The sequence below is a fragment of the Hakea prostrata genome, chromosome 7, assembly GCF_041222555.1.
Source record: "Hakea prostrata isolate BN-2017 chromosome 7, UWA_Hpros_2, whole genome shotgun sequence".
Lineage (NCBI taxonomy): Eukaryota > Viridiplantae > Streptophyta > Magnoliopsida > Proteales > Proteaceae > Hakea > Hakea prostrata.
In genome coordinates this window covers 12,385,044-12,395,945 of record NC_142606.1, presented here as the reverse complement: position 1 = coordinate 12,395,945, position 10,902 = coordinate 12,385,044, and the positions used below count along the sequence as shown (strand labels likewise).

General features: G+C 37.2%; 2 protein-coding genes across 2 annotated transcripts; both read right to left on the bottom strand.

Moving 5' to 3' along the window:
* Nucleotides 1-52: 52 nt before the first annotated feature.
* Nucleotides 53-666, bottom strand: LOC149009836 (uncharacterized). The gene is made up of 3 exons (XM_089162380.1): nt 589-666; nt 363-488; nt 53-271 (listed from the first exon to the last, which is right to left on the bottom strand). The coding sequence occupies exons 1-3, from the start codon at nt 664-666 to the stop codon at nt 53-55; spliced, it is 423 nt and encodes a 140-aa protein (XP_089018506.1).
* A 2,509-nt stretch (nt 667-3,175) lies between these two features.
* LOC149009835 (B3 domain-containing transcription factor ABI3-like) lies at nt 3,176-5,680 on the bottom strand. Its single transcript, XM_089162379.1, has 5 exons — nt 4,112-5,680; nt 3,937-4,029; nt 3,684-3,831; nt 3,414-3,490; nt 3,176-3,325 (listed from the first exon to the last, which is right to left on the bottom strand). Exons 1-5 carry the CDS (start codon nt 5,678-5,680, stop codon nt 3,176-3,178), a joined length of 2,037 nt encoding a protein of 678 aa, XP_089018505.1.
* Nucleotides 5,681-10,902: the final 5,222 nt, after the last annotated feature.

Genomic DNA, 10,902 nt, shown 5'->3' with positions numbered 1-10,902 from the left:
ACCATGCCGTTGAGAAGAACAATTGAACGTTTCTGGAAACAGTAGGAGAGTATCAATTCTTGGTGTTCATGGCTTGCTTGACTGTCTCGGCATTTTCTTTCACGGATCTCTTTGCTTCTTGGGCGCCCTTACCAAACAATGTATCGTCGACCTTCTGGGTAGTATTTTTTGCACCTTCCCATGCATCTTTGGCAGTTTGGGTTGCTTTGTTGCCCAAGTCCTGTGCTGAATCAGTTGCATCTCTGGCCATTCCTTTGGCTTTCTGACCCATCTAGAGTTATATATATATCATCAAGCACAAACAGAACAATTTAATATCAGTACGCACATCTGGGATAGAACAGAAGATAAGATGATTTTACCTTATCTGCTGTTTTTGCAGCATCGCCCATCATGTCACTGCCGGCGCTTGTCACACTTTGGGTTCCGCGTTTGAGAGCATCAGTTGCCCTGTTACATGCATCTGAAGCATGTTGTTCAGCAGTAGCCTGTGTAATTGATAATACAAATAAGTAGCCAACATAACATGATCAACAATTAATAGAACTTCAAAACAATTCTCATGGATTGATCGATCGAATCAATTACCTGCAGAGGTCTTGGGGCAGCAGTAACAAAGGCCCTGTGGCTCCAAAGGCTTCTCCTCAGTATCATTGTAATTGCCATTTCTTTCTTTTTGAGTTCTTGGTTTTTCTTTTGTTTTCAGGATTTCTCTGCTTGGAGATCGTAAATGAGAATTGAAGTTTAGTTTTCTATGGTGCACGCATATAAATAAAGAATGTTGGGGGAGTTGCTGGTGGTGAGGAGCAGTTTTTTCTTTTCAGTTATGGGATAAGTAACTGTCAAAACGGTCAATGGACCTGGACAGATGCTGGTCCGACGCGTGTGGTTCGGTCTCTATCATGGGTCATCCATGTTGTTTCCAAAAATAACATCCAATTCTATGGACACATTTGTTACTGAAACTAAGGGTCTTCACTCTTCAAGTGTGTGGTCGAAAAAAGACCGTTAAAGGGCCCGTATTTGTCTCAAGTCCACATGAGGTTTGGAGTCCGGATCGTCTCCCCTGGGGAGTATTGTATGCTCCTCCGACAGCTATTGACCATAAATTATAGGAGGACCCACAGGATAAGGTGATGGGATTATTTTTTTGCTTGTATGCCCTACATAATTTATGGTTGCAACGTGTAGAGAGTGTTCCCGTTGGAGGGATGATCCACACTGTAAGGTTTGGACTAGGTTTCTCGATCCCAAAGAGGGCGGGCTGGCTTTGGAGGCATACCAATAAATCACGAACAAAAATTGAAATAGATTGAAGTAAGAAAGAAAATTAATGTAGTTTACACCTCCGGTTCAACTTTAGTGATGCACATTAAATGCATAGCATTGTGCTGCCAACGGTCGAGTTTGTTTCACTTTCAACTATCTGCAAGATGGACAGTCGAGATTGAGATTTCTATCTCAACCGTTAGCAACAGGTGCTGCACATTAAATACCGAACATTCAAGTCTTATTACTCTCATGACTCCAACATAGTGTGGTAAGATCATATGTGAAGGACAAGAACTTTAATTTTACATGGACGAATACTTACACACGAAAATCTTTCATCGATTGTTAGAATAGTATTACAAAATCTCACCTAAAATCCCAAGGCAAAATTCCCTATATCTCAAAATAATAACTCTACAAAGAGGTATAAAATACATATATAAAGTTTGAATTGAATAAATGTGGTCAACTCATTCCCTTTGCTTTCATTGTAATCTATGAAAATGAATCATTTATGTTAATCACCAAAATATATCAGTGTATGTAATTCTTTATAACTGCGTTGGGTTGGGATAGGGTTGAGCTTTATCCCTTACCATGGTTTTAATTTTAAGTCCAAAGCTTTTTCTAATTTTATCCTTGAGAATGATTTTAGTTTTGAATAAAATAGAATTTTAACACAGTTAATTTGACTTTGGAGTTGGATAATTAATTGTATATGCATTAAATTTGTATTAAGAGTATGAACAATTACATGTGATCCCCTTATCTGCATATGCCACACAAAGCCAAGCCTTGTCACACTGTACAACACAACTCCACCCGTTTTTTTTTTTTTTTTGATAAGAAGAAAATTTCATTAAATTAAAAACACTTACACCCATAATTTTTAGTTGCATTACCTGTTCCTATTAGTTCGGAATCAGATAGTGCTAACTTTTCAAACAAACCTTGGAGCATTTGGGATGGGAATTTGTTAAATATTACATATTTGGTTGTCTTAGCAACCTTGATTAACATTTCTATCTGTTGTAAAGACCATGTTCCAAAATTTGGTTTTGGTAACAGATTTGGCAACTCTTCTATATTGCACCAAATTTCATGTATCCCAATCCCTTGTGTTGCTGCCTGATCCATCCCATATTGTATTCCAAAAAGAACTACTTCTAGCTTGTCCGGTATCTGCACGGTTCCAAAATTGATGGACTCTATATGTCCATTCCTTTGCATCCCAATGCTCCATCCGTTAGTTAGGAAAATTCAGCCATTGTTCTTTTTGTACTTATCATGAAGTAGTTAATTTTTTAGACTGAAGCATACTTATCATGAAGTAGTTAATTTTTTAGACTTTGCTTTAGTCTTAGTCTTGTGCATGAGACCATCAGATTGAGATTCTATTTACTCTTTTCACAAAATTTATTTACTATTGTGTTGGACTTCATCGACTTGAACATCTGATGTCAAGTTCCAGGTTATGATCATAGAGCTCTAAAAAACTTCCGAGTTCTCCAATATTTTATAGGATATTAATTTTTCCCTTTTGATACATTTTTTAATATACATACACATGAAATTATTATTAAGCATATGGTGTGACTTAAACAAGCCCTTGGTCTATATAGATCGACTACCAGGGAAGAACAGGTCCAACTGAGTTAAAGAGGGGACGAGACCACCAAATTAATTTTTATTCATTGATTGACTAAGAACACTGATATCATTAAACCTTGATTCTTTTGAGTTCTCAAGAATAAATGAAGCAGATGGTTATGAGTTACACACAAAACATTATTTAACTATATAGATATCTTCACTACAGAAATTCACATTAATTTTTTATATCCATTAATACAAAATATGAGCATGGTTACTTAAGTAATAATCGACTTGTTTCTTGTATTCGTCAGAAAGTTTCTTTGACTGGAGAGGATGAAGCAGTGCCACCATCACCAGCTTGAGAGGGAGAGTTTGCATGCGGGTTTCTTTGAGGTTTTGCTCCTCTCTTTGCCTCCAATTTGGATCCAGGTTGCCGTACCTTCACTCCTCGGATCATCTGTTTATGAATGGAACATTAAAACTCAATTCATTTCTTCTCAACTCAAATCAATAGCAAGAACAGAAAGAGAGAGCATTATGCTTACATATTTGCCAGATTTTACATCGGAATAGATAACAATAAAATCTCCTTCTTGGAGTCCATTAGAGCGCACAAAATCTCCTGTGTCAAAATCAAGAACAGTTGGTTACCTTAATATTATTAAGGCATTTGAGTTATTAAATACGTTCCCAACTCTAATATAGATCTTCAAGGTGTAATGCTTTAAGCAAACTTATGCTTTAAACCCTAACACTGACAAATGTATATGGAATAAAAGAACTGATCAAGAATTTCAAGTGTTGCAGGAACTGACCTGTATTCTCGAGAAGATACATTCTACTCTTGTTGTTAGGCCAGAATCTGTAACGCATGTTCCATACACGAGAGGTTACAATATCTTCCATGGCGATGGAAATTCCATCCCTTGCCTCCAGCTCCGGCAGATGCGCCTCTGCTTCCTTCTGGTTAAATATTTTCGATCAAATTAAGTTTCCAAAGGTAACATCACAATATTAATCTCTACAAATCCCCAGATAAGATGGGAAGAGCAAGACAGAGAGATTTACTTTTGGTAATACTATCCTTCCTAGATTACCCACGTCGCTTTGCTTCAACACTTTCTGCAGAAGAAATCTCCAGTTCTTCTCCGGTTTCCATCCCTATAAAAGATTGCCCATAAATTAAGATAAATTAATCTCATTCTTAAAACACTGAAGTGTTGAAAATAAAATTATATAATACCTGTCGCCGTTCAGGAACGACTTGCCGTTGATGATGTGGTTGTAGAGGTGGCCGATCAGAAGCTGTTATCCCCACAACATCAGATGGCATCACAGCAGTAGTTGTGGTTGCACCGGCAGCCGTAGAGGGCCAGTACCCCCAGTTACCACCACCAGGGTTTGCATGGGTTGGCAGGGTTGCAGTAGTGGTGCAAGTGGGATCATTATCTAGCCTTGCATGCAGATCACCATTGCCGGAATGCTGTCGCTGGTGGTGGTGATGACTCTGGCTACGGTGATGCGAGAGAAACCTTCTCTGCCGAGCCATTCTCTTCTTCCTCGCTTCTTTTGTTGCAGAAGAACCCATCTTCACTAGCCTCTCTCCCTGCCCTTGCATAATCGGTGAATGACACGTGTACTGGTTCCCAAATGCACCTGCGCCGATCGCTTTGAATGTTGCCGGTGTAGGATTAAGATGCTGCTCTCTGTAGGCATTGTACAGAGAGAAATGTGGAGGAAGAGGAGGAGTAGGAGGCCAAGGTGGTGGAGTAGTGTCTGTCATGTGATACTCTCCCATGTAGCCGAACATAGGAGGAAAGCCTGTGGGTACCGTCGGATCGGCATAATATGGTGGATGGGGAATCCATGGGACAGATGGTGAGAAGCAAAAGGGAGAATCAGAAGAGATTGAGTTGCGGAAACTTTGCTGCGTGTTGTATGAAGTAGGAGAACTTAAACCTTCCGGTGCTCCTCCTGTAACTGCTGCTGATTGCATGCGACGCTTTTGCAGGTGATGATTCTGCACCCACTCGAGGATCAGTTTGAGCAACTGCTTCATCCCTTCCCTGCCACCACCAAGACGCTGAGCAGCACACTCGATCGTCGATTTCTTAAGCCTGATGCTTCTCAAATCCTCGGCAGAGATGGATTCCTTGTTCGATTTCAGCCACTCCAAGAAAACCATCCCTAGATCCTCTGATGGCTGTTCATCTAGTGGGCCTTCTTCTGGTTTTTGTTGCTTCAACTGATCTTGCAGGTGATGCTGCTGTTCCTGCTCTTGCTTTTGATGCTCATCCACCAAGTTCTCGCATGGGAAAATAGAAGTAGGGTCCCACAAATCGTCGATATCAAGAAGGTCCATGTCTCCAAGTTCTTGCATGACATCGATGCACTCCATATCGATCTGGGCATCGAAGGATGATGGGATCTCTATTGATTCCGAAGCTTGTCGCATTGTTGCATCCATAGTCCATGAAGAAGACGTAGACGAAGATGACGACGAGGAAGACCGACATGCAGTGACACTAACTGCTGGTGGTGGTGGTGGTGGTGGCAGTGCCGGAGCCGGAGTTGGTGGCGAAGCGGAAGAAGATGAAGAAGATGAGATGCATGGAAAATCAGGAAGAGGAGGGAAATCACTGTAGAAGATGGAAGAATCATCATCAACACCAAGTAGATCTCTAGGGTCTCTATCGAGCCACATATCAGTATCATCATCTTCTTCAGGGATGAAGTTACGATCTTGATCCCCAACAGATTCAAGCGTTGCCAAACCATGCAGATCATCATGCATTTGCATTTGCATTTGCATTTGCATCTTCTTCTTTTTCCTTTCAAAAATCCAAAAAAAGCTTTAAAAGTTCAAACCCTTATATGGTTCCGTGCCACTGTTGCCCACAGACATGGTTTTTATAGAAACCACAAACCAGAGAGGTTTCTTCTTGTTGCGTACAGACTAACCCTAAAATAATATATGTATTTAAAAGCAATACTGGTATGTGATGCAGAAGGAAGTAAAAGAAGGGCCCCCACTCACTGTTTTTCAGAATCTTAAACATGAAAACAACATAAAAGCATCTGAGAGAGAAAGATACTAATCTACTCTCACAACAACATAAATATCACCATGAAAGCGACTTCTCGTCTTCTTCTTCTTCTTCTTCTTCTTCTTCTTCTTCTCACGAATACTACTCTTTAGTATACAAAATTGTACATGCAGAGACTTGTAAAACGAAACCCAGAAGAAGAACGGCTACCGAGATCCACTGAGAAGGGTGGAGAGATCCGGCAAGCCAAGATTCATCTTTTTTTTTTTCTTCTTCCTTTTTTACTGGGAGAATCGTCGGAAACTGATCAACGCTTCATTCCTGGAATATGCTTTGTGGATAAGTTCCAACCGTTAAAACACAAGAGAGAGAAAGAACAAAAATGGAAACAAAACCTTGTTGGTGAGTTACTTACTCCCACCTATCTCCGGATTCTACGCCAGGTGCCATTTGTTTGAATCTGAATGGTTCTTAACAGCGGTGCTTCAGACAATACTTATGGGTTAAGGTCTTAAGAGAGACCAGTCAGTAGTTGTACATAATAGACAGTCTATGCTGAAACTGAAAGCTTTGTTTCTCTCTCCACTCTCCTTAACTCTCTCTCAGTCAGAGACAAGCAAAGAATGGAGGACCGACTGACTCGTTCACTCTCACCACTTTCACACGGTTGGATCGGATTCGTTGTTTAAGCGGCGAACTCTCTAATATAACGATACGTGTCAACCTCGTTCAGGCGTCGTTCCTTCATTTGCTACTTTCTCTGCAACACAAAATTTTTCCCTTCCAATCCTACCCCTTAGCTTCCTCCATAATTTAACTGAGTACCCATTATCCAATTTGGATTTTCGTACAACTCATACTTTGTTGTCCTTAACCTTTAGGACTAGTAGCTTTGCTTTTCAATGGAGTATATTGGCGGGTGTTTCAGCTAGCTAGGGTTTTTAAATTCTTCTTCAGCTTTGCGTCTTTGCTTATCCTTTAGGGTTTTATACTTACCCAGTGGTTCTGCAACGTGGTGAACATGCAAGGTGGTGGATGACCTCTTATATTGAATTCCTGAATACTCACAAAAAGCTCTACGCCAACTAGTTTCGATGATCTGAGACGTTCATCTAGATTGAGTTATGGAGAAGTAAAGATTACGGCACACATCATGTCTGACGTTGTATTCTACGTAGGCAGTGCATGGTCATCTTTGCTGCTCTATCTTCTAAATTGTGATACAAGGACCAATTAGATAAGACTCAAGTTCCTAGGATTAGATAGATATATTGTCTTCTTTTTCATTTTTTTTGTACTTCTTGGAGGAAGTACTTGGCGTTCCTTTTATGCAGCTCTGCTTCATGAACATTTTTAGCTGTCACGTTGACTACTGGTAACTTAGCATTTATAATAGTGGCTGATCAAATTATCTTGATGAGCCAAGATACCAGAATCTTCATGAATTATCTGGAATAGCGCACAAATGAAGATTTGACCTTAACCCAGAATAGTTTCTGAGAGTTTGCAACTGACGGTTCGTGTGAACATTATCAATATCGAATCTTCAAACCCTCTCGAAGAGATGAACACTTAGGAGTGAAGGATTCTCAAAAATCATCACCTTCACCTGTTTAGGGAGAGAGGGGGAAAAAATTAGAAATCATCATAAGGTTAGAGTTTTCTTTTTCCCGTTTGATGAGAACTATAAACTTAGCACTACTCTTTTCTTTTCCTGGTACGAAACTGGAAAAAGGTTTTATTCAAGGTTAATCAAAAGAAAGAAAATTATAAAAAGGTCCTTGGTGTATAAAGCTCTCCTGTTGTACTACCAAGAATATAGGATATGATATCATTTGTTTATGTGCTATTCCTAGGAATGCAAATGTTGTTGTTGATTCTTTTTGGATTAATTTTTTTGGAGTAAGTTTGCAAAAATTTGACACTTGACCAATCTCTAGCTTTTAAACTTGAGTTCTCATAGGCTTTTGTTTGTGATAGTTTTGTTAATTAATGAGTTTTCAGTTCACCAAGAAAAAAAGATATAAGATATAGATAGGTAGTTAACTCAATTACAAAAGGACATACCTATTCAAGATGTACAGAACTCCAAAAGATAGGGCCACCGTATAAAATGGTAAGGATTTAAACGATATAGGAAGCCATCTATGCTAAAAAGGAAAACTCAATAGGATTAAGGACCTTCTTGGTATCAAATTTCATTCTCATTTTTTCATAAATTTTCTTTTTACCTTTCTTTTTTTTTTTTTTTTTTTTTTTTTTAATCTATTTCATAGCTCATCTTTATTTAACAGAATATGAAAAACATGGACAAAAACTTATTATGATTTGCATCTTGTGCAAGACTGGTTAAAAGCTAAATTTAAATAAACTGTACAGTAGTAAAACTAAATTCTTTTTCTGAAAGATAGAAACTTATCTTTTCTCTTTTGTTTCATTCCAAGATCCTATCTTTTCTTGTAATTTTGCTCTATTCTCTAGCTTGTAACTTCTCAAATCTGCAGGGATCGATCTCAACAAGTTAGTTTCTTCAAGTATCTCTCCTACTCACTCTATCCATTTGATGAGTTCTTTTCAAGCAAAAGGTGAATGTCAAACACCGCAACCCTCTATCGCTGCTATTAAGCTTCCTTTGTCTTTGTGTTGATATTTTTGTATATTTTCATTTTACATATGCTAATATTGAAGAAGCTCTAAGGTGTATACTTCGTAAATAGGAATCATAATCTTGGTATGTTCCATCAGACTTTGTAAAACATGTATATTTGTAGTAGGTATTTGTTTCTGTTTCTTTGAATTTAATCAGAGTAGAGTTTTGAAATGAAATGTTTATAAATAATGTCACTACAATGCAAAATCTACCCATGATCCAAATAATTTCCATCGAAAAAAATCTTAACATATGAGAGAAATTTGGATGAAAACATAATTTTTATTTTATTTTTTAATATCATACAATAACACAAAAGCTGATGAATAAGTGAATAAAAGAAAAGCTTATGAAAATAAACTAAGATAAAAATAAGCATAAAACCAGTCAAATAAAATTTTGAAAAATCACATAAAAGACAAGTCAGTGATGAAATGAGGATTTGACCGAAAAAAAAAAATGAGGAAATGAGGAAAAAAGAAATTCCAAAGCAATATAAAAAATTGATAAAACCTGTATACAATGGCAAAATCTCATTCTAATAATAAAATATTAAAAAAAAATAAAACAAAAAAAAGCACGTGAAAAAAAAATCCATATAAGTAGCTTAAGATTCACAAGTCAGTGATTATTGGAAGACAAAAAAAAAAAAAATTCACCATTCAAGTAGCTTTTATGATGTGTATACGTAACCCTTATCGCAACCTCAACCGATTGGTTCTGCTAAAAGATAATATTAATCATTTATCCAAAAAATATATATTATCCGGTAGCAATCTTCATTTGAATCTTTATCTTTGAATTCAAATTATCCGCGAATCTCGTTTGAATTTTAATCTATAAATTTAAACGACTTCATCTCTACATTGGATTTTATACTTTATTGTAAACTTAAATTCAAAGAAATCGTCCCAAATCTGGACTTGTAGTCTTGTATTATATAGAGTTTATACCAGGACTGCAATAGAAAGATATTATAAATAAAAATCTCTTCTATCCACATCAATTAATGGAAGCAGTTTCCAAGAGTTCATCTCATATGGGTATCATCATCCAGGCGATGTAAGAGTTCCTGCGAAAAAAAAGTCTTCTTCTTCCTCTCTTGCCCTCTCCAATGCCCACTTCCAACAAAATATTACTTTGAAACTCTCCTCAAATAATTTTTCATTGTGGAAAAGACAACTGTTTTCCATCATTAATCCGTTGAATTAGTAAAGATTAACGTCTTATAGTATAAGGTCAAGAGTTTGAGTCTTCTTCGTATTAGGGCGAAATCATGCCATATATTTAAATAATTATATAAAGATATCTCATGAGGATGTAATTGAAGTGTGTAATGTGTTGTTTGTAAGCTAGCTGGGATGAAGTTCACTTCAGAAATAAATAACTAAACAAAAATTAATAATATGTTATAAGTAGATCTCTAGTAATTTTCACACCAACAACAACAATGAATGGAAAATATGCTTTTTGCCTTGTAAATAGAGGATTTTGTCTTACAATGGAGAAGGGCCCCTGGAGGGAAATGTTGTTCTTAAGACACAACCTCAATAGGAAAAATGGTTGAATAATTTCATATGAGAGAACCTCAAATATATAGGCAGCATACATCCTATGTTGTTAGGTAACAGTAAACAATAAAAGAAAGATATATAAACATGGAAATAAAACAAGTTAAAATGTTTGTATGAAGATACAATATATAGAAATGCTTCAATAGAGAAACCAATCAAACCAAATTATGATAGTGATGAAATGGAAGGATGAGATGGTATGGAAAAAATTCGAATGGGAGGAAGGATGAGCGGAAAGAATTCAAATAAGATGAGAAAATAATAAGAAAGAATTCAAATTAAAGACAATTAGGAAAATGGATGAAAAATCATCCCATCACACCTAATACTCCCCCTCAGGTTGGAGAGTGAATGTCAAGAACTCCCAATTTGCTTCTATGATTGAGAAACAAATCTTTTCCAAGGACCTTGGTGAAAATGTCAGCAACTTGAATAGCACTAGTGGTGGAGGTGGGTCGAATGAAACCATTTCGAACCTAATTCTGAACCACATGGTATTTAATCTCGATGTGCTTCGTGCGCTCATGAAAGACTGGGTTTGCAGCAATGGCAAGAAGTGTTCTGACAGTAATCAACTTAGCAACTAGGGCAAATGTCTCATGGAAATCAACCCCCTCAATTTGAGTATAACCGTTTGCCACTAAATGTGCTTTATAACGTTCAATTGACCCATCTAAATGCCGTTTGATTTTGTAAACCCATTTACAACCTATGGGTTTCTTGTTTGGGGACAAAGGTTCAAGAGACCAAGTCTTGTTAAGTC

Excerpts from the sequence above, each read along its gene's own strand:
- LOC149009836 (XM_089162380.1), bottom strand. The coding sequence starts at position 666 with ATGGCAATTACAATGATACTGAGGAGAAGCCTTTGGAGCCACAGGGCC. Across the intron at positions 489-588 it reads CTGCCCCAAGACCTCTGCAG|GCTACTGCTGAACAACATGC; the intron begins GTAATTGATTCG and ends TCAATTACACAG. Across the intron at positions 272-362 it reads CTGCAAAAACAGCAGATAAG|ATGGGTCAGAAAGCCAAAGG; the intron begins GTAAAATCATCT and ends ATATAACTCTAG.
- LOC149009835 (XM_089162379.1), bottom strand. The coding sequence starts at position 5,680 with ATGCAAATGCAAATGCAAATGCATGATGATCTGCATGGTTTGGCAACG. Across the intron at positions 4,030-4,111 it reads TCGTTCCTGAACGGCGACAG|GGATGGAAACCGGAGAAGAA; the intron begins GTATTATATAAT and ends AATCTTTTATAG. Across the intron at positions 3,832-3,936 it reads GAAGGATAGTATTACCAAAA|AAGGAAGCAGAGGCGCATCT; the intron begins GTAAATCTCTCT and ends ATATTTAACCAG.